Genomic DNA, 27,268 nt, shown 5'->3' with positions numbered 1-27,268 from the left:
CTATGCACTGCATAGGCAAACACTTGCTAGAAAATGTTTCGCATATAAAAATAGTTGCGCTGCATAGGAAAACAGTGGGTATAAGACGTGTCCTTACATGGTGGGCTGGTTGATCCTCATGCCCATGGGCGGGCCCACCTGCGAGAGGGTGGACACCAAGTCCCTGGCTGCCGCCGCGCATTCCCTGGGGAACACCACCAGCCAGGTGCCCAGGTCCACCGCCAGCCTCATCTTCTTGCCGCGCATGTCACGCGACCAGTCAGCCTCGTCCTGCCTGTACGTCAGCTGAGACAAGAACGTCATCATTAGCCCCATGGGAGCAAATTTACAGTCGTCATGTGTTTTGGGGAACTGTCACTTTCCCCAAGCGTACTAAGAATGATAGCAGGATCAGTGGTATGATAAATTCAGAGTTCTAGAGCACTTGCCATTATCCCAGGTCTGCCTACCCTCCAAGTGAAGCTTCAGGGACAAAGTTCTGTTGAAGATTAAAAGAAGTCGAAGCGTAAGCGAGCCGGCTAGGGGGTCCGGGGGCATGCCCCTCCGGACATTTTTTTTTGCCAAAAGGACACAATTGGTGCAATCTGGGGTCATTTTACCCTAACATTGCCTTCAAATCATCTTGCCAAACTTGAACATTGTCACTGTAAATGTCACTGAAAAAATGAAATTCAAACTTACAATATTTACATTTTGTACAAGGTTTGGTGGTGTTACTGCATTCATTTGGAGCTGGCCTGAAGGGACCTGTAATAGGCACTCTTCATGTCTTTGAGCTCCTTGTTGGTGTAAACTCTATCCAGAGCTTCACCGGGTCTCGACTTGGCGACAACAAGTGCTTCGAGAGTGTCTTTTGCCATGCTGCCTCTAAAATCTGTCTTGTTCTTGCGGACCACCGAGAAAATCCTCTCGCAGTGTGCTGAAGAGCGTGGAATGGTGAGGATTGACAGCATGACCATTGGCAAGTGTTGGAACATTGACGCCATCTTTTCTTCGACCTTATCTTCTTGCAAGAAGTTGACGCGCATGCGTATTAGCTACAAAAAGCTGCTCAGCAATAGTCGGAACCCGCCTACGTCATTTCTCAGCTGTGACTTCGGCAAACCAGGCAATCTCTCTCGCTCACACTGTTGTGAGCGTGTTTGGAATTTTTTTGAGTTTCCGGGACGCATTTTGAACATCCGTATTTTCCGGAACACTTGATAAAATGTATTGATTTCAGGGACAAATACGGAAATTCCGTAACGGTAGGCAGACCTGTTATCCTGAACATACAAAAAATGATGGCAGTATTACTTCTGATGTGAGAAATCTGCAGTTCTAAAGCATTATCACTTTTGTTATTCATTTTTAACAAGGTTGCTGAGAGAATAAAACTTGAGATACAGCTCAGGACTCAGCACAAATTATTTTGAACAATACATCAGTGGTTGTAGGCTTGATAACACTCACACCATGATACATTCACACTTTTCAACCACATCTACTTGCTATTTCTCAATTCCATGGTTACATAGAAAGAAGGTTGAAAATTATCCTTGCCAGCACTTACTGCAACATCCTTGCCTCTGTCTGTCATGAGAATGGCCTCCTGTGGCAGCTGGCGCGCCTTGATGTTTTCCAGCTCAGGTGCAAACGCCAAGTTCCACTTTGCCAGTTCTTTCACCACTTGTTCGTTCCTGCAAAGTCAACCATGCAAATAACTTGCCCACTCTTACCTCGATTTCTCCTTCACAAGTTCCTGTTTTATCTCTGCTAGGAACCCGCCTCCCCTCACCCGATAAAGATCTGCTTGGAACTGGTCATGTAAATCAACCAGCCGTGTCATGTTTTGTTGAAGTTAAAAATGCAATTAAAAAGATACAGGTCCATGTAGAACTTCAGCACTACTCAAAATTTCTTTCTTTCTTTCTTTGGTGTTTAACGTCGTTTTCATCCGTTCAAGGTTATATCGCAATGGAGGGAAGTTTTAGCAAGGAGTTAAAAGCAAGGAGTGTAAACATTGTGCCTTATAAATCCATCGTGGAAAATCACCACCACCATGACCTTGTCCTGATTATTTACCTACAGTACTTACTTCTTGATGGAGTTCATGAAGGACATCAACTTGTTGACACGACCATCAGGAGCAATGCGAGTGTGGACCGCAACATCGTTCATCAGACGGAAGTCGGCCCGGTTAGCATCCGACAAACCTACAGTGACAAAGCAAAAAGCCATTGTAGTCTCAGCCTGTGTCCAAGCACGTCCTTTTCCCATCCTTTCAATCCACCGACTGCTCTTTTAAACTTGTACTTGATTGCCTCCCTCTTAGCCTGTCTTCTTTGTTCATGGGCTGAAACTCCCAAGTTCACTCATAATTTTGCACAAGTTGGTTTTTCCAAGTATGACCGTTCGGTTCCGCCATTCAGGCAGCACGACGCCGCTTTCGGGGGACCTTCTAGCCTTACAATTGTATGTTGGTACACACACATACAAAATTGGCTATGCAATGTAATGACACGCAGCAAACAGTGTGCCCTACAGGCCACTGAAGGCTATACTTTTAAATTCAATGTACACAATTCACTGAACAAAGTCTTACATTCCGAAAAAAAACCTTCAAATCTACTTTAATGACTGTATTTAAGTGTCGGCCCACATCCAGACTATATACGTTTCAAGCAACATCTAAACTCCAAACAAGCATAACTGCTACCGTCTACAATCGCACATATAGTCTTCAAATATATTCTTTTATGATGTAAGGGTCTTTCAAGTTCACCTGTTATGGTGCATAACTCGGGCACCAGGTAGATCATTCCCACCTGTCCTCGACGAATGTCGCGCTTCTTGGGCTTGCTGACAAGGAGGGGCTGGGTCAAATCCCTGATGACTTTGTCGTGTTGCTAGGGACACAAGTAACATTACAGCACATCCCCAAACTGAACTGATCAGGATCGCCGTGTCATCTTAGATACTCTCAGCTACAGTTCAACATGCCTTGGTAATAAAAGAAGGAACCTTTTAAGTGTGTTCTATACTGAAGTGGTGAAAAGTAAACATGCCCATGGTCTCAACTCTCAGTCATCAGCATCACACACAGCATAAGCTGCAGCAGGGCATATTTTTTTTTATCTCAGCTATCACATCTAACACATGTTTGAAAACCTGTCTAGTTTTTAAAAGCATATCAAACTAAGCAACATTTTTTCCCCATAAACTGGCTTAAATATTATACGGAAAACAATTATTTGCAGTAGGCTCGTTGCACAAAGGTAGTGTGCCCTATGGCTTGGTGCAACTGACTGGTCAAAATGATTGTTATAAACCCAACCAACCCCGAAAACCTTTTCATGCAATACATATGTTGAACAAAACCAAGGTATGTCTCACCTGATGGTAGTAGTCCACATAAGACTTGGGGGCCCCATCACGCATGTCAAAGGTGTCTGTGGGATTCTTCTCCCAGTCAATGTCATCCACTCTGTAGGTCTTGTTGTTGTACCTACACAACAGTTTGCACATGCTTTAGAGCAGCTAAACAACATGCACCGTTCAACACAAGGGAAAGAATACTGTACAAGGATTAAAACATTCAAACAAGGAGGAAAAATTGCTGTACAAGAACTTAGTCAGATATGAACCCCACACTTGATGGAAGGCACTTCTAGACAATGGAATCTCCCGTGTTTTTTTTTTATTAAATTTTTGATTTAAAAAAATTCTTAGTGAGACCATCTCTTTCCTGTACTCCATGAGATGAAAACTACTTTTACTTACTAATGGTACATAGGTTGCTTTTCAAATAAAAAAGATCAACCAATGTGTTATCTCTCCGCTTAAAACTATTTTTGCTATTAGAGTTACGAATCAACCCTAAAAATCCAATTTTAGTCTATCTTCTCCCCATCAACTGCAATGCCACTGTCAATTTAATAAGCTGGATGTCTTTCACAAACAAAAGAACCACGTACAGCGTCATGACGATGGTGCCGACAACCTCTCTGGTAGCAAGTGCGTGAAAGTTCTGCTTGTTGCGGCCATAGATCTCGTACATGACGTCCAGCACAGTCTTCATGCGCAGAATCTTGTGAGCAATGTCGATCTCCAGGAGAACGTCATGCTCGTACTGCAGAATCGAAGTCTGGAAACCTGGGATCACCTCCAGGCTAAAAACGAAAAAAAACCAAATAATACATCTCTTGCCAGCTCCGAAGTACAGCTCAATGAAAGAGCTTCCACAGATGTACACGTGGGGAAAAAACCCTGACATTCACAACTTTTAAATAAACATTAACAGAGGTGTACCTCAACTTTTTTTGCTCTGGCCAGTAAGTCAAAATTTGAACCGGCCCCCCAAAATTCCAACCGGCCCCCAACCAGCCGGGATTTCCAACCATATCAACGGCTCGTAGATCGCGCGTTGGCGGCGACAAACACACAACAAGAAGAGCAAACGCTCGATCGAGTCACTTTCGCAGTTCTGAATATTATATGAGGCATCAGATGGACAGGAAGAAATTGCTATTCACAACACAATGAGTCACGTTCACATAAAATTTGAGCCCGGTCACTTTTATAGTTTCCGAGAAAAGCCCAACGTTAAGTTGTGTGTTGCCGAACAGAAAAGGCTAGTTATCTCCCTTGTTTTTCTGATAACGTTCGTAAAAGGCTACAGATGTAAATACTTTGATGTAAAGAATAATCCTACAAAGTTTCAATCACATCCGATGAACTTTGTCAAAGATATAAAATGTCTAATTTTTCCTTTGACGCTGACCTGTGACCTTGAAAAAGGTCAAAGAAACCATCGTTAAAGTGTAGAGGTCATTGGAGGTCACGACTAAACAAAATATGAGCCCGATCGCTTTGATAGTTTCCGAGAAAAGTCCAACGTTAAGGTGGTGTCTACGGACGGCCGGCCGGACGGACAGACTAACACTGACCGATTACATAGTCACTTTTTCTCAAGTGACTCAAAAACCTACATTTATACAAACAATGCTCACATGCTCATTTTAAATGCCACAAACAAACAAGACATAAACAAACTATTAAGCTTTAATTATTCACTATGGTTCAATAACAAAGCAAACAGTAAAGTATCAATTCAATGAAGAAAACATGTTATCAAATCAACATTCACCCACTCACTGTCACACAGTTAACCTCACTCTTAGTAGTCAAATGCACACCCTCATATATAGTCATACCATTAATCATTTACATGCTAAGGGAAACAATCACACACAAGTCATCCCCTTTCTCAGTGTCACACAATCACACATTAACTTTCACTCTGTCTCGCAATTGCCAGTCTTAACAAGAAGAGCAAACGCTCGATCGAGTCACTTTCGCAGTTCTGAATATTATATGAGGCATCAGATGGACAGGAAGAAATTGCTATTCACAACACAATGAGTCACGTTCCCATAAAATTTGAGCCCGGTCACTTTTATAGTTTCCGAGAAAAGCCCAACGTTAAGTTGTGTGTTGCCGAACAGAAAAGGCTAGTTATCTCCCTTGTTTTTCTGATAACGTTCGTAAAAGGCTACAGATGTAAATACTTTGATGTAAAGAATAATCCTACAAAGTTTCAATCACATCCGATGAACTTTGTCAAAGATATAAAATGTCTAATTTTTCCTTTGACGCTGACCTGTGACCTTGAAAAAGGTCAAAGGTCAACGAAACCATCGTTAAAGTGTAGAGGTCATTGGAGGTCACGACTAAACAAAATATGAGCCCGATCGCTTTGATAGTTTCCGAGAAAAGATATAAAATGTCTAATTTTTCCTTTGACGCTGACCTGTGACCTTGAAAAAGGTCAAAGGTCAACGAAACCATCGTTAAAGTGTAGAGGTCATTGGAGGTCACGACTAAACAAAATATGAGCCCGATCGCTTTGATAGTTTCCGAGAAAAGTCCAACGTTAAGGTGGTGTCTACGGACGGCCGGCCGGACGGCCAGCCGGCCGGCCGGCCGGACGGACAGACTAACACTGACCGATTACATAGTCACTTTTTCTCAAGTGACTCAAAAAGTTGCAGAATCTTTGGCACATCTAAATCTCTAAACACAAATTTACCTCCTGGTATCACATTCTGATCACAAGTAAAGTTGAACAAATGAGTTTAAAAAGTCAATAACGCGGTGTTACATCACTAGCAGGTCTAAATCTCTAAACACAAATTTACCTCCTGGCAGTCAGGCACACATTAACACTATAAATAACTACAAGTAACAAATCACAATCTATTGCAAGAATAACAGTTAACTGAAAGTCCACACAAACTCACTGGCACATAACATCCTAAACATCGATCGTAACGGAAGACACAGTGGTTACATAATTTTTTTAGTCCAGCAATCTCAGCTATGTGAGCTATATCCTTAGCTTGCAATGCATTTATGTAACACATGTGATTTTGAGCCACAGGCCCATATCTCTCTCTCTCTCTCTCTCTCTCTCTCTCTCTCTCTTCTCTCTCTCTGTCTCTCTCTCTCTCTCTACCTCTCTCTTCTCTCTCTCTCTCTCTCTCTCTCTCTCTCTCTCTCTCTCTCTCTCTCTCTCTCTCCACCTTATTGAGCTTTAGTATGGAGCTATTAGCTGAGCATACAGGTGTCTCTTTTTACCTCTTTTTCCATCTGTTCTCTGGGTTTTTTTGCGGCGGGGGAGTGACAGTGTCAATAAATCTCCACATGTTTACAAGCGTGTGTACAGTACGACGTTTGAATGCGAGTGGGGAACTTCCGGAGGTAGTCGCGTTAGATGCGAGAAACATGGCGTCCAATATTATAGCAGACGAACCGCGCGAGATCTTTGTTCGCCGGCCGTTCCGATCGACTGTGTTCATCGAAATTTGAACTCACCAGGCGGGCGATTTTAGAGGAATTTCGAACCCGCCCAACACGATTTGAACTCGCCGGGGGTGAGCGGGCGAGCGCCAATATTCACCCCTGCATTAAATAAGTAATGATAGAAAAACACAACAGACATTCACAATTTCCAAATAAAAAATAATTAAGGTCAGAAATAAAAAATATGCAGATTTTAGCAAACACACACTCGACTAAGTTCCAGACAAAAGTGACACTTATTATAAAAATGCCTCACCTATTCTCAATTCTATTACTGCATTAGGAATCATGAAAAAACAAAATCTTTTATCATTCAGCATGCATGCACTTCCTTACACATAGTAAGAGTATGAGATATAAATAAATACTGTTGAAACTGTGTTTCTCTTAACAGACTACTTACAAGTGCTTCTCTACTTTGATGGAGTTGTTCAGATTGAAATAGTGCCGGTTGATCTGGGTCATGCCCATGATCCCCAGTATACTGAAAGTGAAAGAAAAGTACAACGCAAAAGTGAATTCTTTGGGAACAATTTTGTTCATGAATTAAAAATCACGACTTAGTGCAGATGAGAAGAAACAAGAGGAAAAACAAAGGACAAGACGGAAAGGAGGACCATAAAAAGGAACAGCACAGTCATTTAACCAAGAATCTACTCTTCTCGCAAAAGACACAAACCTTTTCACCATTGCATAATCGTCAAATCATTTGGTATTTAACAAAAACTAGTTATCTTACAACTTGTGAAGCTTATCTTTAGGAGAGAGAAGACGGGCTAAAAGGAAAACCTACCGCCTCCAGATGATGTTCATCACCTGCAACGTCTGTGTAGTGCCAGGAGGTACTTCACAGGTCAGCGCGATCTTGATCTTGATCACAGCATTGTCATGCCTCCGCCACGAGTTCAACTCTGTTACCTTTGGCAGGGAAACAGACAATGACGATGTCAGAATGACAAGAAATGTGAAGAATTTGCAAAACAAATTCTAAACATCACCATGTAGCCCACCAATTGCCCCATCTAACTGTCAACGACACACAACACTGATGCCAGTTTGCAGACCATCCCGCTCAACCACAACCACATCAGCTACCATTTTAAACGGCTGACGATCAAGCATGCCCTGAAACAATCGATAGCAGTTTGTGTTTGCTTACCTACAGCACTAAACTAAAACATCTATATGTGGGCGTCTCTGATACTGAGCACAGACCAAAAATTGATAGGTGTTCAACTTTGGGGATGTGTTTGGACACATTGCTGCAAATATGACAGAACCAAATGTTATTCATTTGCCTTCTGAGGCATTTTACTAATAAAATGAACGTTCAATATTACAAAAATCTGTTCTTGTGAATTCATAATATATTTTTGTAATCCGATGAGCGAGTCAAAATGGCGAGGAAATGTGTGACATCGGTCAACACGCAACTTTGAAGTGCTCGTTTTTTAAAATTACACAGTTTTCAAATGCGATACAGGTGTTGAAAATACCACAAAGGATGAAAGTTAAATGATGCTAAGCAAAGTTGATAAATGACAAGGCATTTCGCCTAAACAGGCACGGTAAAAACTCGGTCGCGTACATCCATTTTTCAAGAAAATATGAGAGTAGAATCATCAAAGGCCAGCAAAGCACATACACTAACATATTCAATAACACATAGTCTCAAGAACTCACATTTTCACTGGCTTCTTTGTGCTGTGAATAGCAAGTCGAATCACACTATGGATGTCTCTTATGAAATCATTATGTTGCCATACCCCAAAGATTCAAGAGACATTTGACTTTGGAAAAAACACTCCTGAGAACACACCACAAGCATGTTACTCTCCAAACAGTGAATTTTGAATGACAAAATCGATTTAAAATTCAGTAAAATCAATAAAAAAAAATATAATCGAAATGCTGCAAGGCTTGTTTGAATTTTGTTCAAAACTCAAAATAGATGGTACACACCAAATGGCTACTGGTTTTGACAAGCAAATTCAATGCAATTTATTCTTCAAAATGACGAAATGGAACGCTGAACGTCATTACAATACGTAATTTCGTCGTGACGTCATCCGTACATATTTCTGTTCGGCCCGTACACTGTTATTCAGCCGGTACACTCAGGTATTTGGCCTGTGAACCTGTACCAGGCTTGATCCTGTTGGAGTAGGCTATAAATATCAGTCTGCTTAACCTCAACGTCTGATGACCACAATCGGTGCAGAAATGAGATATAACGGGTTTTAACTGACAAAAGTTTGTTTTTCTTCTTAAAAGGTGTATATCTAAATTCAGTCAGGGTTTGTGGTCCTATCAAACAAACATCGTCAAAATCAAAGAAAAATATCAAACCTTAACTGTTTTTAACGGACAAAAGTTTACTTTTCTTCATCAAAAGTTTGAATTGAAATTTAGTTAGGGACAACAGATCTACCTACAAAATTTCACTAAGATCGGTGAAAAAATGGGGTTTAACGGTTTTTCAAACTGCCAAAACTTTGGTTTTTGTCTTGAAAAGTATGTTATGATATTCAGTTAGAAACAACAGACCTACTAACCAAATTTCACAAAAATCGGCTTAAAAATGAGATTTAACGGACTTTTAACTGCCAAAAATATTGCTTTTTTCTCTTGAAAAGTATGTGTTTCAGTTTAATTAAGAACAACGGACTACTATGCCAATTTTTGTGACAATCCAACTTTAAATTACAAAATGTCACACTCTCCGTGCCAAGATTGAAGACGCCCACATATATATATACGACTTGTGTCTGTGTGTGTGTCTGTCTGTGTCTTCGCGATGCACGGCCAAAGTTCTCGATGGATCTGCTTCAAATTTGGTGGGCTTATTCACAGAGACCCCGGACACAACCTGATCGATGAGATATTTCAACACGTGCTCTCAGCGCGCAGCGCTGAACCGATTTTCGTTTTTCACTGCACGTTACTATTTTTAGATCTCCCTTCGTGCGCCGGCGTCAATCCATATTCCCGTTTGTACGTTACTATATTTAGAAGGTCACTGCACGTTACTATTTTTAGATCTCCCTTCCTTCGTGCGCCGGCGATGCCGGCGTACACCCGGCAAAGCCGGGTCCCCGGCGACGGCCGGGTATTCGGCTCTACTTCTTCCCGGCGAAGCGGGTAATCATCTAGTTCAATATATGCAAAACGGAATGCAACAATGACACACACACACAAAGAGCCTGGACCCCAAATTCACCATGCAATGATTTTTTAAATACACACACCTTGTCTGGTAGCTTGTGAGGAAGATATAGAATCATTCCGTCAAAGGCACGCACATCCCCCAGTACTTCGGTGTGGCTTGCTATCAGCGCACCTCTCATTTTTTTGTTTTCGACAGGTGGCAAGTAGTCAACATGGTATTGGTACAGTCTCCAGTCCCGAGCGTAGTTCAGCTTGAAGAAGTTTCCCTTCAACATTATTTCCGAACCAGCTGTGCCTGTAAAGTAAAGAGAAAATATAGTAACACATTCTACAAAGCGGAAAAAACCATAAAACCATAACCATAACCATACCTGAAGCTCCAGACCTGGCTTGATCGAGACATTGCTGGTAGTTTATGATTTCCCATTTTTAATTTAATACACACAAAAAGAAATCACTAACCCCGTCAGTCGTTTTACATTAGTTACAACTATGTCTGATATTCGAAAAATTTTAATTAAATTTTCATTTGATTAATATACTTACCCGAATCACATGATTAGCATTGACACACTTCGAGATGCTTAGGTCTTGATAAAAGCTACCCGTCTAAGTATAAGGGAAGCAACCCCAACTAAAAAAGTGACAGCACCATGGTACTTGCCACCCGCGGTTGCCTCCCATTAGTGGGTGAACTAAGTCACCATTGGTGCCTACCACGTGATAACCATCAATCGACTTATAGAATACTAAGAAACTATAAAGCGGGGCAGGCGGGAGGGAATTACCCATGTGATTCGGGTAAGTATATTAATCAAATGAAAATTTAATTAAAAATTTTCGATTAAATTACATATTCTTACTCCGAATCACATGATTAGCAGATAACTCCAACAAGGTGGTGGGTAAGATCAAAAAAGTTCAAACTCACTCTTATGTTCTGGAAAGGCATTGCCCCGCTGCCACCAAGGCAGGGAGGGACCTTGAACCATCCTGGCAAAGTGCAGCAATGTCTCTCAAGTAAAGACTGATAAAAACATCGTCTGAGCGCCAGTATGCAGTGCGTAAGACGTCGTCTAACCTCCGAGACCGTAAAACGGCCAAGGAAGAAGACCAGGCCGTTGATTCGTGAGCTCGGGCAGAGCAGAGGGGAAAGCCAGGCTGCGACCCCCCCCCCCCCCCCCCCCCCCCCCCCCCCTTCTAGACAGGTCCCATGCATAGGCCTGTTTAATTGTAGCCGACACCCACCTGGCCAAGGTTGTCCTCGTAATATCCTTATCCACTAAAAGGAATGATCTCACCAGCCGCAAAGCCAGCAAGAAGACGGGAGCCGAGGCCGGTGGGTGTCAGCAGACAATGAAAACAGCCAGAGCAATAGCCATCTTAAGATTATAAAGCTTCATCTCCTGCTGAGCGTATATCTTTTTAAACAAGAGCGTGCATTCTACGACCGCCTGACCACACATCACGACTACTATCTTTCCTCCATAGCCAGAAATCTCCCAACACATACACAAAGAGCAGCATAACTTATCTAGCAGGGAAAGGCAGAAGAACAAGTTGACAAAAAAAGACTCACCCATCTTGGTAGTGACATGATCAGGCCTGTAGGTACCATTGTCATACTCGGACCGCCAACGCCGGGGGCCTCTATCCTCCACACCCATGGCGGCCATCTCTGCCGTTGGGGGTTCATCGCCAGCACCACCATTGCCTGGTCGCTGAGGCTTTCCTGACCCTCGGTAGCTGGCTCGACCACTGCCTCCAACTGGCCCGGCCCCCTCTTGTGGGGGAGCTGCCCCCTGCGGTGCAGGTACTTGCTGCTGTGATGGCGGCGGTGCAGACGCCCCTGGTGGTGGCCCAGCTGCTGCCGGCGGTGGCTGTGCTGGAGCCTGAGGTCATACAAAGGCGTTGTTAGAACTCAGTATTCAATGTCAAAACACTTTCCTTTCAATGTAAACCACCCTTTCATCTGTCAAGGCTATTGCATGAGACAAGCCATCCTCCCACTTTAAAAACACATCCAAGTCTTGAGCTTGGCTACTTCCTGTGCAGACGGAGAATTTTATATGGAATCGTTTTTACAGACAAGACACCGTTGCATGGGTGGGAGCCAAAAATATTGCCAGGACTGAACATTTTGGAAGGCTGGGTCCAGTGGCCGCCAAGGCTCCAGCGGGGTGCAGGGGCAGCGCCCTTGATGGGGGGGTCTAGGGGGGCAGGACCCCCCAGCCAAAAATGAATTTTAGCATTTTAGGAAGGGTTTAGGTGGACTTTCCTGACTAAATTTTAGAACAAACAAGCTTTTTGGAGATGCATATTAATATATACATCTTGTAAACTTGAAGGTTTTTGTAACTGACCAGCTGAAAATTCATGTTAGCATTTCATGAGGGGGCTATTTGAGCCTCTGCTGGCTTTAAAACTAATAACAGCAAACAAACAACAACAAATGGGGGGGGGGGGGGGGGGGGAATGCACAAAATCAAGAACCTCTATTCTTGAAGATGTTTGGTTGTATCGCTCTTGCTAGGGGGTCTACAAAAACAAGTGGTAAACACATTTCAAGAGGGTTTTTCAGAAGCCCCTATACAGTCAAGGGAAAACCAGTGCCTGGCCTGTCTAAAAAAAAAATCTGCGAGAGGGATTTTGCAGCAAGCGAGAATGAAGATAAAGAGGGAAAATTTTTCTCTGCGCGCGAGCCAGCAAGCAGGATGTCTCAGGACTGTATAAGCTTAAACAAAATCTTAAAATTAGAGATGCACAAAAGTTTAAAAAAAATCTTGTTAACTTTAAGGTATTTGTAACTAACCAGCTGAAAGTGAATTTTTAGCAATTCACGAGTTGCTATTTGAGCCTCTCCTGGCTTTAAAACTGAAAACAGCACACAATTGTTTTTTTTTTTTTTGGGGGGGGGGGGGGGGGGGGGAAGATGAATGCACAAAATCAAAACCTCTATACTTGAAGGTGTTTGGTTGCATCACTCTTGCTAGGGGGGTCTACAAAAACAAGTTGTAAACAAATTTCAAGAAGGGTTTTAGAAGCTTTCTTTCTTTATTTGGTCGTTTAACGTCGTTTTCAACCACGAAGGTTATATCGCGACGAGGGAAAGGGGGAGATGGGATAGGGGAAAGGGGGGAGATGGGATAGAGCCACTTGTTAAGTGTTTCTTGTTCACAAAAGCACTAATCAAAAAATTGCTCCAGGGGCTTGCAACGTAGTACAATATATGACCTTACTGGGAGAATGCAAGTTTCCAGTACAAAGGACTAAACATTTCTTACATACTGCTTGACTAAAATCTTTACAAACATTGACTATATTCTATACAAGAACCACTTAACAAGGGTTAAAGGAGAAACAGAATCTGTTAGTCGCCTCATACGACATGCGGGGTGCAGAGAAATAAGGATGTGGAAAAGAAGACTTTTGGTAAGTGAAATAAAGGTGATGGATCCAGTCAGGTTTGTTTGTTTGTTTGTTTATTTGTTGCTTAACGTCCAGCCGACTACGCAGAGCCATATCAGGACGAGGAAGGGGGGGATGAAGGGGGCCACTTGTCAAGCGATTCCTGTTTACAAATGCACTAACCCATTACTTGTGTCCCAGCAGGCTTTAGTAAAACAAAATTAATACCTACTGGAAGATTACCAGTTTCCAGTATGTTAAAATAGGCTTAACCTATCTACTGCTGGACTTACATCAGAACACTAACAGATTAAACTATACATGAATCGCGAGACAAGCGGCAAGAGAAGAGATTTTTGGAAAAAATACAGGTGAATGAGCAAGAAGGCAGAAAAAAGAAAAGAATTCATGAAGAAAAAGAGAGCATGACAGGAAAGAGGAACCAAAAATCTACCTAACAGCAAACTAGAAAGCTCCTGCGGTTCCAAAAACAGGAGGGGCCTTTAATTTCATAACCGCAGTGCCCCACTGCGGGAAAGACAACAAGAAAAGAATTGGAAAACTGCAGGGAATAGTAGGCAGACATGAGACCAAGGGTAGGGCGGATGGTGGCGAGCGAGGTGAAGGGACGGGGAATGTTTACAGTGCCGTGTGCCGGGCTGTGAGCAGTGCCCGCCAGTGTTTAGCTCAGGCACCGTCGCGGCAGACGCGCCTTAGTTATATGCAGGAAAATGCAGCGCGCTATTCTAGCCATCTGGTCAACTGTCGTCCTCATCTCTAAGGCAGACTGATACCAAGAGGTGTAAGTTACGCCCGCCTTCAGGCTCAGGCAGTTTCAAACGCTCGACTCAAGACTGTAGGGAGAGTTTTCTTGGAAGGAAATATAGGTGAAAGGACTGGTAAGGCAGAAATAAGACAAAAGAAGAGAAGAAACAGAACCGTTAGTCGCCTCTTACGACATGCTGGGTAGCATCGGGTAAATTCTTTCTAGTCCCAACCAATATGGGACTCCCCCTAACCCGCGGGGGGTAGGGTTTTAGAAGCGGCACAAAAACTTAAAATTGGAGATGCACATTAACAATTTTTGTAAACTTGAAGGTATTTGATTTTGACCTAGTTCTGTCTTTGTTTAAAACAAATGTTTACTGCATTAAAGGAAAATCGCCATGCAAACAAAGCAAACACAGATAATAACAGTCACCTCCCTTGTACTACACATTTTTACTTGTAGCTTATGATTTTATAACTGCAGGTGGTACAGTAAAACCTGAGTCTAGCGGACCCTTGTAACGGCCACCTGCTACATACGGACAGTTTATCATGGAACGAACACGATTAACTATAACTAACCTTTAGCGGACGGACACCTGCCACTTACGGACGTGGACACAATATTTCGGACCGTAGAAAGTGTAAACACTGTCACAAACGGACACTACGTACATGAAAACACAACTTCAAAAACTCGACTGTTATTCAGGTCAGTGCTCGGCAGCTGTAGCACAAATGGTTGTTGATTGGTTGTCCTGTCCCTTTTCTGACCAATCAGTGGCTAGTTTAGATGGAGACTCACTTTCGCTTTTCCGCTCTCAATCTCTCTCTCTTTGTAAGCAATCGTTCGAAGGAAATAATAGTTAACACAGCTAAATTTCTGTTCCATGCATTTATGCTGAGACTAGAAAGTAGAAAAACTGAATGAAACAAGAGCTGACCCAATTTGGTCGAGACATACTGCGGAATTTCCCGTTGAACGACCGATGTTTGTTTGTTTATTTGTTGCTTAACGTCCAGCCGACTACGCAGAGCCATATCAGGACGAGGAAGGGGGGGGGATGAAGGGGGCCACTTGTCAAGCGATTCCTGTTTACAAATGCACTAACCCATTACTTGTGTCCCAGCAGGCTTTAGTAAAACTAAATTAATACCTACTGGAAGATTACCAGTTTCCAGTATGTTAAAATAGGCTTAACCTATCTACTGCTGGACTTACATCAGAACACTAACAGATTAAACTATACATGAATCGCGAGACAAGCGGCAAGAGAAGAGATTTTTGGAAAAAATACAGGTGAATGAGCAAGAAGGCAGAAAAAAGAAAAGAATTCATTAAGAAAAAGAGAGCATGACAGGAAAGAGGAACCAAAAATCTACCTAACAGCAAACTAGAAAGCTCCTGCGGTTCCAAAAACAGGAGGGGCTTTTAATTTCATAACCGCAGTGCCCCACTGCGGGAGAACGGACCGATGAAGAGTCAGCTATTTTTAGCTTTGTGACGTCCGACTTGCGCAGGCATGGGAATTGAAAATTGTAAAAAAGGCGGAAAATTTATAACTGAAGACGCGAAGCGTCAAGTCGACGGCGCGAAGCGCCTAGCCTTACTAGGGGGGTCCGGGGGCATGCTCCCCCGGAAATTTTTTTCTCCAAAGAACCCAGATGGTGCAATCTGGTGTCATCTGAGCTCCAAGTTTGCCATTAAATTCTGTTTTTAGAATCAGAGTTTTTAGTACAAAAATGTACCAAATTTTGCTTACATGTATTATATATGGTTTAAATTTGTAAAAAAATGTATCTGTTGAGACAAACAGGAAAATGTAACTTGTAACACAATCTGTGCAATCTGGTTTACTTTCAAACATAATAGTTCAATAACTGAGGCGGGCGGTAGCAGTGCGTGAACAAAGTACGGAAAGTTTTCGCGGGCTTTTGCGCAAAGGCCAAAGTAACCGGTGCTTTTTTTGTGTGCCTCCCCCCTTTATTTTTTCGGCGGACACTTTTGCATTTTCGGCGGAACAAAAAAAAAATTCGGCGGAAATCCGCCATTCGGCGGACAATTCCCATGCCTGTTGCGTAAGTTTGAATGCACAGTGTGTGTAGGGAACGGGGTAGGTGGAGGGTGGGGGGAGGGGAAGTTGTTTGCTACATGTATCATTTGTTTACTCACATTTCCAGTGAGTCTCATGTTCAATCCATTGAAAGGGGCTGTTGGCCCATATGTATTCAATAGCTCAATTCTCTCTCTCTCTCTCTCTTTTCAGTGCTCTTTGTAAAATATTGCCCCGGCCCCTCCACCTGTGAAGAAAGGACACCTGTCTAATAGGGACACCATTACCATACCCCACGGGTGTCCTTTAGAGACAGGTTTTACTGTATATTCTCAAATAATTGTTGAACCATAACTTGAACCAAATGAGAAACAAGTTTCAAGTTTGTTTCAATTAAACACCTTCAAAAGGGCTAACTGCTCAGGTTATAAAAGAAGAAGGTTTGGACAAAAACAGAAACCACCAGAGTTATATCCCTTGCTAATTCTATACACAGTCTTCTGATGCTGCTTTTCAATTCATCATTTCAGGAGTTATATTCAAACATTATTGTTGAATCATAGCTTGAATTAAAAGAGAAATATGTTTAAATTAAGTGTGTTTCACTTGCAAGCTTTCTAAAGGACTCAATGTATCAGCAGGTAAATGGAAATCTGTCAGGGACGGAAGAAATCCCACCCCTGCCGTTGTGGGTCACAAAATTACCCTAAAAACAAGTCGCGTAAGGCAAAATTACTACGGTACTTTCCGGGTGACAAGGCGCTTCGTTATCTAAGACGCACCCCCTTATTTTTAAAAACAAGAAGGGCAAAGCCCATACGACTCACATGCTTTACACATTTTTCCTACCAAAATACATGTGACCTTGACCCAAGGTCAAGGTCATCCAAGGTCATGCAACACAAAGCTGTTAATTCAAGACATAGGAAGTACAATGGTGCTTATTGGCTCTTTCTACCATGAGATATGGTCACTTTTAGTGGTTCACTACCTTATTTTGGTCACATTTCATAAGGGTCAAAGTGACCTTGACCTTGATCATATGTGACCAAATGTGTCTCATGATGAAAGCATAACATGTGCCCCACATAATGTTTAAGTTTGAAACAGTTATCTTCCATAGTTCAGGGTCAAGGTCACTTCAAAATATGTATACAATCCAACTTTGAAGAGCTCCTGTGACCTTGACCTTGAAGCAAGGTAAACCAAACTGGTATCAAAAGATGGGGCTTACTTTGCCCTATATATCATATATAGGTGAGGTATTGAATCTCAAAAACTTCAGAGAAAATGGGAAAAATGTGAAAAATAGCTGTTTTTTAGGCAACATTTATGGCCCCTGCGACCTTGACCTTGATGCAAGGTCAAGATGCTATGTATGTTTTTTGGGGCCTTGTCATCATACACCATCTTGCCAAATTTGGTACTGATAGACTGAATAGTGTCCAAGAAATATCCAACGTTAAAGTTTTCCGGACGGACGGACGGACGGACGACTCGGGTGAGTACATAGACTCACTTTTGCTTCGCATGTGAGTCAAAAATTGTAATCCAGTCACCCATTGGACGCAGGGGGCCGATAGGGCGCACCAAAATGACCCAGTTTTTGCCATGAGAGGTGGTTCCCCTGTCATATCTGAGAGAGGAAACACTTCCTGCATCGGGGTCAGTGACCGAGTTTAACAGAGTGGAAATCTGTGTGTGCCGCCAGATCAAAGGCAGGGCAGTACCTAGTAGCTGAAACATGCATTATCACAAGTTGTTTGACTGGTACTCAAGCGGTCTCTTTGATTTTTTTGTATTTCATACAGGGATTAGGCACTTCGTTATATAAGACGCAGGGGTCGAACTGAGGAAAAAAGTCGCGCCTTATGACCCGGAAAGTACTGTACATTTAGTCAAGCTGTGGAACTCACAGAATGAAACTAAACGCACTGCATTTTTTCACCTAATCGAGACAGCTGCTGAAAAAACAAAGAGGCTGCTTCAGCAAATCGTGACTGACTGTGTCAGCAAACGTGGACTACATTTCCGTACCCAAAATAATATGTCATCCTACAAAAACAAGTAACGATTCCGACTGACCTTAGGTCACACGTGCAAAAACAAGTAACGATCCCAACTGACCCAAATATAGTAGGTCACACCTGAAAAAACAATTAACGCGCCGACTGACAAACAATTAACGCGCCGACGACGCGTTCCCGGTTCAAAAACCAACAAACACCGAAAACTCCAAACTGTTTCCTTACCTTGCAAGTTGACACAATGATAAACAATCAAAATAGTCAATACACTTCAACTAACCTACAACTAAAACTTGTACAGAGAAAGGTTAGAGAAAAATGAAAGCAAAGCAAAAGAGACAGTGCACCAACACGTCTTCACAGGACGAAAACCATTCGTTCAGTAACGTATTCCGCGTTCTATCTCACGTGACCCATTCCTCTCGGAATTGTGGGAGATAAAAATGTTTTTGGAATCAGGAACAGACAAGGAAAAACAGGGTCCCCACTGGTTTTTAGAAACAAAATTCCATGACTTTTCCATGAGCCTCAATAACATTTTCCATGACTAGATCCACAGGTCGCCATTTCCGAACACGCAAACTCTTTACGTCTTGTCACTGCCAGTTTTGACACTGGCTTGCTTTGCACTGAATTTGAGTCAGTTTCTATGCAGTGGCTCTTCGACAAGCAAGTCAAGCATTTGCTACGCAGTCAGATTATCGGTAATGTTTGCTGGTCCTGTCATTTCACTAAACTGGAGCAGCCACCGTTTGTATCCATCTGCACTTTTGTAAATTCCGTTTCGTAACCGTCACTGTGACTTGACGAACTGTCATTTTTTCACCGCGATACACAGTTCATTGCGAAGATCTTCCTCGGTAATTCGTTCCAATTATGCATTCTTTTTCTTGTCAAGAAACAACTCAAAGAAAGTTTCAAACTCATCATCCTCCATCTAGCTTGTCGAAGCGCTAAAGTACTTATCGATGCAAAACCCAAAGCAGAAAACTTCCACGAAACCGACTCAAATGCAGCGCAGACGACACGACGAGATAACGGAAGGAAGTGAGCCTCGCTTTGGCTCAAGTGCCTTTAAAAATACCGTTATTCTCGTATGCAAATACGAACGAGAAGTTGGTCATACGAACAAGCCTTGTGCTGGCGACGCAAATCGCCGCTGGCTGGCAAAGGGGGGGGGGGGGGGGGGGAGGGGGGGGGGGGGGGGGGATGATGGCTGGGCGACTAAGGTTAATTTTCTTTCTTATTTTTGTTAAATTCCATGACTTTCCATGGCTTAAATTGAAATTCCATGACTTTCCAGGCCTGGAAAATTAAAAATCAAATTCCATGACTTTCCATGACCTGTATGAACTCTGGAAAAAGATGAAATTTTTTTAAATCGATTTCGGACATTTTATTTTAATCATAATTTTTATATTTCTAATTTTCAGAGCTTGTTTTTAATCCGGATATAACATATTTATATTTACATTTTGGAATCAGAAAATGAGGAAGAATAAGATGAACGTAATTTGGGATCCTTTTAAGTTTTATAAAAAAATAATTTTAATTACAATTTTCAGATTTTTAATGACCAAAGTCATCAATTAATTTTTAAGCCTCCAAGCTGAAATGCAATACCGAAGTCCGGCCTTCGTCGAAGATTGCTTGGCCAAAATTTCAATCAATTTTATTGAAAAATGAGGGTGTGACAGTGCCGCCTCAACTTTTACAAAAAGCTAGATATGGCATCATCAAAAGTATTTATCTAAAAAAAGAAAAAATGTCCGGGGATATCATTCCCAGGAACTCTCATGTCAAATTTCATAAAGATTGGTTCAGTAGTTTGGTCTGAATCGCTCTACACACACACACACGCACAGACAAGACACACACACACCACGACCCTCATCTCGATTCCCCCTCTATGTTAAAACATTTAGTCAAAACTTTTGGTCCTCAGACTCAGCACGAGTAATTCACTGCAGTTGCTGGCCCGTAGAGTGCGTCTTTCACAAGCAGACATGCTGATTACATAGCGACTGCTTTAACGTACCTCGAGCTTACATAGCCAAGTCAGTGCTCAAAATACGATTTGTTCCCGAATTCCTGATGGTAAAGGGGGACAATCACATTTTGTGTGTGTTTTAACACACGACACAGCTCTCTTGGCATAGACCCAGAGAGGGCTTTTTTAACTGCCCTTGGTGGCTTTTCCACTTGCCCTGCAGGAGTCCTCGTGATTCTCGGGAGAGAAGTGAAAGTCACTAGAGGGTGAGCTTCAGCTCACTCTTTGTCAAGGGACGCTTTTGTCATCCCTTCTTTTTTTCTTTTAACAGTGCGAGACGCCTGCTCATACTAAAGCTCATTTTCTAGTCATTTCGCTTTTAGAGGGTCCTCTACCAAGGTCGCTCACAACTACACACAAACACACTGCTCTCTGAGTACCCCTCACTGCATTTGAACACCAAAAGGCCCTCACAATGGCCACTGCCACCTTTGTCATAAGCGACAAACCACCTTTGGCTACCTCTACCCCTGCTGAATCTATGGACAGCACATTGTGTTGCACACCCCGAAAAAGGTTAAGAGATTCCGACAGCTTCTCTCCAACAAGCTCAAAAAAGACAAAAGAGAGCTCAAACAACCACTCTGACGCTGACGCCAGTGTCAATAACCACAACGCAGCAGTGCCCTCAGAAGACGGGAACATTTCACCTTCCCAAAGCACAGAAGGCGATGACATTTTTAAAACTCAACGCCGCCGTCAGCGGAAGAAAAAAGCACCCATTGCTAACAGTGATGCCGAACAGGCTCTGCCTCAGCCACAGTCAAAAGTCTCACAACCAGTCAAAACTGGGCCCCCTAGACACACAAAGTCAAAAAAGGTGACACCAAGTCTTCCTCCAACCTTTGCACAATACCCAGTCATTCTCACCAACGCGGCTACAGGTCCAGCTATGTTCTCAAAACTTGGGCCATCACTCCAGTGTCGTGTTTTGCTTGATAGAAGGTGTACGACCTCTGCCCTCGGGCAAATTCTTGATTGCCTGCTGCAATGAAAAACAACAACATAAACTTGCCAATCTCACCAGTCTCGCTCAAGTGCAAATAAGATGCACTATACCAGAGGCAACAACGGAAGGTGTCATCAGACCCATCCCACTCTCTGAAGACCTTGATAAACTTCAACAATCTCTTGAGAAAGTAAAATCTCTTCAGCGGTTAAAAAACCAGAAGGGGGAACTTACTCAAGCTGTCAAAATCACTTTTTTAAAGAAAACGCTACCAGATACAGTGAAGATAGTGAAAACCTTCTTTGCTGTCGAACCCTATGTGGCCCCAGTCAGAAGGTGTACTAAGTGCCAGAGATTGGGACATGGCTCCAAACAATGTAAAGCCAGGCAAGACAAATGCCCAAGATGCGGTCAAAAGAAAGACCACCCAGTTGACAACTGTCCAAATGACAAACACTGCCTAAACTGTGGCGGTCCCCACTCGGCAGCTTACTTAGGCTGTCCTGAGCTAGTGCTCCGAAGAACAGCAAACAAAATCCGAGCAGCCAAATACATCCCATATGCAGAAGCAATAAGAAGAGCAAAGTTTGAAATAATGAAAAAACAAAAGAAAGACCCAGACACATCTAATGACTCTGATTCAGAAGTCGATGAGTGCTGGGTGCTGAAAATGGCAGGGGGGAAATGTGCTCCTCGCGGTGCCAGCAAAGCAAAGAGAAACCTGGCTACCTCCCCAGCTTTCGTAGCTGAGATTGAAAAACAGGATTATAGCACTATCTGGCCAGAACCAACAACAAGCCGCATACGCACAGGATATCAAGGCGGACCAAGCAACCCTCGTAGTGAAAACCCCATTTCAGAGCAAAATATCGCCCTCCAGAGACCTGGACAAAGAACTGACATAAACCCTATTAATAATGAGTCTACTGTTGCCCAGAAACCAAAATCAACACAAAATGTAAAAAAGGCCCCCGGCAGGTTTCATGGTATTAGGCTATTTTGATAGTCTCAGATTTGCTTAGTCTTTTAAATATAAAATTTCTAAAGTAAATTTTCATTTGATTAATATACTTACCCCAATCACATATTGCATTTGACTACGTCTGAGATGCTAGGTACTGAAAACGCTTACCCATCTAACACAACAAGGGGAAGCAAACCCATCACCAAAAAGGCAAACGTAGCCATGGTAACGAGAGGGTATCCCGGGAGTTACCTCCCCTCTAGTGGATACCACGTCACTTCCTACCACAACACGTGGCAACTCATACGACTTGAAGAAAACTCAAACCATAAGCGGGGCAGGCGGGCGGGCCTACGCTATGTGATTGGGGTAAGTATATTAATCAAATGAAAATTTACTTTAGAAATTTTATATTAAATTACATATTCTTACTCCCAATCACATATTGCAGATAACATCAACAAGGCGGTGGGAAAGAAAAAATTCAACTCCCATTAGAAACCCTGCCAGAAACTGGCCCGCTGCCCAAAAAGGCACGAAGGGCCCAGTGGGAAAGAAAAATTCTAACTCCCTCTAACACCCTTACCAGGAACTGGCCCCCTGCCAACAAGCCAGAAAGGGGCCAGAGAAAATCCTAAAAGACAGCCAGGATGTCGCTTAGACCAAACTTGCTAGAGACACCTTCAGAAAGCTGTGCCCCACCCTTCCTCCCCGGACCGCAAAGAAGGCGGCCCAGGGAGGAAGAAGAGCCCTGGATTACATGAACCCGAGCCAAGAGGAGGGGAAGACAATCTGACCCCCCCCCCTTTCTTGTTGGAAGGCTATGCCAAAGCCCGACAACAACTGAGCGATATAGGTCAGCTCCAGAGAAGAGCGACCAAACTCCGCTCAAAAAGAAAGAGAAAGACCTGAGTACAAAGTACCAGAGTCCGACCCAATGATAAAAAACTCAAAAAGAGCATAAGCGTTCCGAAAGTACCAAGAACGTGAAGAAACGCTCACCCCCCCTTAGCACACTGTCTGCTACTCTGTGTTAGAGTACAACTAACCAAGAAACGATCAAGGTACGCTTAGGAAGTGACGCAAGAAAACAACAGGAAAAACCCTGACTGCGATCTTTTGACATCGTCACCCCTAACGCATGCTAAAGAAGGGTGCCGTAAACGGCAGACCTGCTGCTCTCAAAAGAGATGGTAACCCGAAATCCTCTACCCGTTCGTGCCAAAGCAGAAAGGGATAGTACGAGGAAGCCGATACTTGCAACAAGCATAAGCACCCGAAAGTGCGGGAGTCACAGAGGGCAAAAGTCTAGAGTGACCAGTAACCATGACAAAAAATGGCCCCCAAGCCATAGAGCTCGCAGTTCAGTCCGCTTGTAGGTAATTGAAACCGAATCAAGAACCCAAAGCCGAAAACACGACTGGTAAGCATACCAGACAAAGCGTGAAGCCGACCAGCCAAAAGACTCCCGAGACAAGGGGTCTCAGGAAAAGACTGGAAATTATATCCCAGATCAAATCAAGAGCCCTCCTGGGTTTGAGCGAAAGGCCCGAAAAACCCTGTCCATGTCTGAAAGACTGAGGGACAAACACTGAGCCAACGGGCCAACACCATAAACATAGTAGCCTGTGATAGAAGGGTGACTGTAGCAAGAAACCCGACCGAACGGAAGTCGTACTGACTCACCTCAGAAAGAGGATGCAGAAAGCCTAGAAATCTACCGACACAGGCGCCGGAAATGCCATAGCTACCTGCGAAATGCAGGAGACAATCGCACAGGTCAAGACTAAAAGCCATAATGTCCGTAGGACAGCCATAATTCCGAAGTACCCGCCGTACGCAGGTAAACGAAAGAAAATAGGAACATTAGCCAGCTCACCCCCTTCCAGAAGGAGAGGACTGGCCAAAACTGAGAGAGAAGGTAAGCCACAAAGGATGACTCCTCCGACCTACATTGCCAAAGACAACGCCCCCTCAGAAAACTGAATGTAACCTCCGAGGACAACTCAAGAACAGCTTAAGTTAGGACGAAACACCAGAACAAGTCTGATCGCCGAGTAAGGCAGAGTCGGACCCAGCGACAGACAATAATGACCACAAAGGTCAATCGTTGTTCTAAAACCCTGACGTAACCAAGACGCCGGTAAGAGAACCACCTCTCCGGCCAGCCGGAAGTGCGACAGAAGCAGCAGCCCGTGGCTGAAACAACTGTACGCCGCCTGAGGGCGGGCACCCGTAACCCCGAAGGGCAGAGAAGCGAGGATCAAGCACCTGATCTCCGCTCACACTGCTACGGAAAACCCCAAAAGATGTCTCTTCTCTAGCCACCAACTGAAGTCAGAGTGGCCGAGCGAAAGAAAATGCCGAAGTCACATCCACCAGAGGCAGAAAAAGTACACGGAATAACCGGAAAACCGGAAACGCGCGTACCAGAACATCGTACCAGCTGATACCCTGACTGACAGCGAGTCAGAAACAGCCAAATGACGTCCAAGACAACGGAACGGAATGGACAGAAGCCCCTCCCACCGGAAAGGTGACGAGACAACTACCCCGGCCGAGGAGCTGGAACGCCCGAAAGCGGCAGCCGTTCCTTTCTCCCAGAAAGCAACCGGAAAGAAGAGGAACAGTATATCCAGCCACAGCCAGAAATGCAAACCGACCAAGTCGCAGCATGCAAAAAATAAGGCTGCTGAGACTGAGGCCGGAAGCTGAAAAGCCCGGAAGCCAGTCTCCAGTCAACCCCAGCACAGCCACAGAGTGACCATGTGGTGAGAGACTTAATATTCCCAAAAGGAAGGTACCGGGAAGTTTGTTTGTTTGTTTGTTTATTTGTTGCTTAACGTCCAGCCGACTACGCAGAGCCATATCAGGACGAGGAAGGGGGGGATGAAGGGGGCCACTTGTCAAGCGATTCCTGTTTACAAATGCACTAACCCATTACTTGTGTCCCAGCAGGCTTTAGTAAAACTAAATTAATACCTACTGGAAGATTACCAGTTTCCAGTATGTTAAAATAGGCTTAACCTATCTACTGCTGGACTTACATCAGAACACTAACAGCTTAAACTATACATGAATCGCGAGACAAGCGGCAAGAGAAGAGATTTTTGGAAAAAATACAGGTGAATGAGCAAGAAGGCAGAAAAAAGAAAAGAATTCATGAAGAAAAAGAGAGCATGACAGGAAAGAGGAACCAAAAATCTACCTAACAGCAAACTAGAAAGCTCCTGCGGTTCCAAAAACAGGAGGGGCCTTTAATTTCATAACCGCAGTGCCCCACTGCGGGATACCGGGAAGTAACGTCCGCCACGGCTGCAAGAATAGCCTTGAGCCTTGCCGGAAATCCCGACCATGTCCCTTCGCTGACCACCAACTGAACCTCAGAGTGGACTAAAAAGGACAAAGGCCGAAGCCATAAACCCAGCGGTGGGAGGAAGAACGGAATACCCGGAAACCGGAAAACCGTAACCCAGAAAAGGACCTCACTCATCCCTTGACCATGAGGAAAAGGGTAAGTAGACCACCCCTCCGACCGCAGGCCCGGGCGAGAGGCCGTGCAACGCCCTCCGGGCGAAGCACTGACTGCCCTGACCAAAGGACAGAGTGCTGAAAGCCGACTGCTATTGTTCCCTCTCTGACGTCCCACCGGAAGTGACAGAAAGAGGAACAGCATACCCGACCGAAGCCGGAAACGCCGCCGCCGAAACCACAGAAAGCGGAAACGAAGGCTGCGTAGGCTGAGGCAGGCAGCCATAAAGCCAGGAGGCCAGTCTGCGGCCCATCCTACCACCAACGACGGGGCGTACAAGTGAAGGAGGGCCTATTGCCAGACACTGTTGCCTTCTCCCTGCCATCCAAAGGGATTGCCAAAAAGAAGAACAGCAAACCCGGCCGAAGCCGGCTAGCAGCCGACGTAACCGTCACAACGGAAACGAAGACTGCAGAGGGTGAGACCAAAGCCAGAAAGCCTGAAGGCCAGTGTGTGGTCCACCCAAAACCGAGCGTCAAAGCGAACCTGTTTAGGTGGACCTACGCTTTCAGTCAAAACCGAAAAGGCAGCCGCCGAGACCGCCACCGCGGAAACGAAGACTGCATAGACTGAGGCCGGAAGCCATAAAGCCCGAAGGCCAGTCTGCGATCCCCCGTACCCCGCCGCTACAGCGTACGTGGGTAGGTGGACCTATACTTCCGGCCGAAACCGGAACCGTTTATCCCGGCCGAAACCGGGAACGGCCGCCGCTGCCAGTCAACAAAGTCCGAACCTGCAACAGGAGTTCTTGTCAACTGGCCGCAAACCACCCGAAAACGCAGACGCCGAAACCGCCACCGCGGAAACAAAGACTGCAAAGACTGAGGCTGGAAGCCATCATGCCCGGAGGCCAGTCTACGGTCCCGCCATACACGGCAGCTGCAGCGTACGTGTGTAGGTGGACCTATAATTCCGGCCGAAACCGAAAACGCAGCCGCCGGAACCACAAGAGCGGAAACGACGACTGCATAGACTGAGGCCGGAAGCCAAAAAGGCCGGAGGCCAGTCTGTGGTCCATAAACTCACCGCAAACAGAGCGAGAAGTGAGAGAAGGACCTATACTTCCGGAAAAACGCAGCCGCCGAAACCGCCGATAGCGGAAACGAAGACTGCATAAACTGAGGCCGGAAGCAATAAAGCCCGGAGGCCAGTCTGTGATCCATACCCTCACCACACAAGCTGAGCGGGAAGTGAGAGGAGGACCTATACTTCCGGTCGAAACCGGAAAGACGCAGCCGCCGATAGCGGAAACGAAGACTGCATAGACTGAGGCCGGAAGCCATAAAGCCCGGAGGCCAGTCTGTGATCCATACCCTCACCACACAAGCTGAGCGGGAAGTGAGAGAAGGACCTGTGCTTCCGGCCGAAGCCGGAAATGCGGCGACCGTAAACGGAAGCTGCTGCTGAGCATCAAAGCCCCAGACATTCTGGCTGGGACTGACGCTAGCATAAAGCACAGACTGGTTACCAACGTCCAAAGCCGAAACGGGAGGACGAGTCACCAG

The 27,268-nt window shown here is 44.4% G+C and overlaps 1 protein-coding gene across 1 annotated transcript in view; it reads right to left on the bottom strand.

The window, feature by feature from the left end:
* The window catches only part of LOC138975764 (piwi-like protein 1), a 68,462-nt gene that overhangs the window by 19,784 nt on the left and 21,410 nt on the right, over positions 1 to 27,268 (bottom strand). Inside the window, exons 3-12 of the mRNA XM_070348515.1 lie at positions 11,591 to 11,903; positions 10,092 to 10,306; positions 7,637 to 7,761; positions 7,247 to 7,327; positions 3,957 to 4,151; positions 3,376 to 3,487; positions 2,765 to 2,888; positions 2,078 to 2,195; positions 1,553 to 1,679; positions 98 to 285 (exon numbers count right to left, since the gene is read on the bottom strand). Of these exons, the coding sequence (XP_070204616.1) occupies positions 98 to 285; positions 1,553 to 1,679; positions 2,078 to 2,195; positions 2,765 to 2,888; positions 3,376 to 3,487; positions 3,957 to 4,151; positions 7,247 to 7,327; positions 7,637 to 7,761; positions 10,092 to 10,306; positions 11,591 to 11,903 (1,598 nt within the window). The remainder of the gene's footprint in view (positions 1 to 97; positions 286 to 1,552; positions 1,680 to 2,077; positions 2,196 to 2,764; positions 2,889 to 3,375; positions 3,488 to 3,956; positions 4,152 to 7,246; positions 7,328 to 7,636; positions 7,762 to 10,091; positions 10,307 to 11,590; positions 11,904 to 27,268) is intronic.

The sequence above is a fragment of the Littorina saxatilis genome, linkage group LG9, assembly GCF_037325665.1.
Source record: "Littorina saxatilis isolate snail1 linkage group LG9, US_GU_Lsax_2.0, whole genome shotgun sequence".
NCBI lineage: Eukaryota > Metazoa > Mollusca > Gastropoda > Littorinimorpha > Littorinidae > Littorina > Littorina saxatilis.
This window is presented reverse-complemented; position numbering and strand designations above follow the sequence as displayed.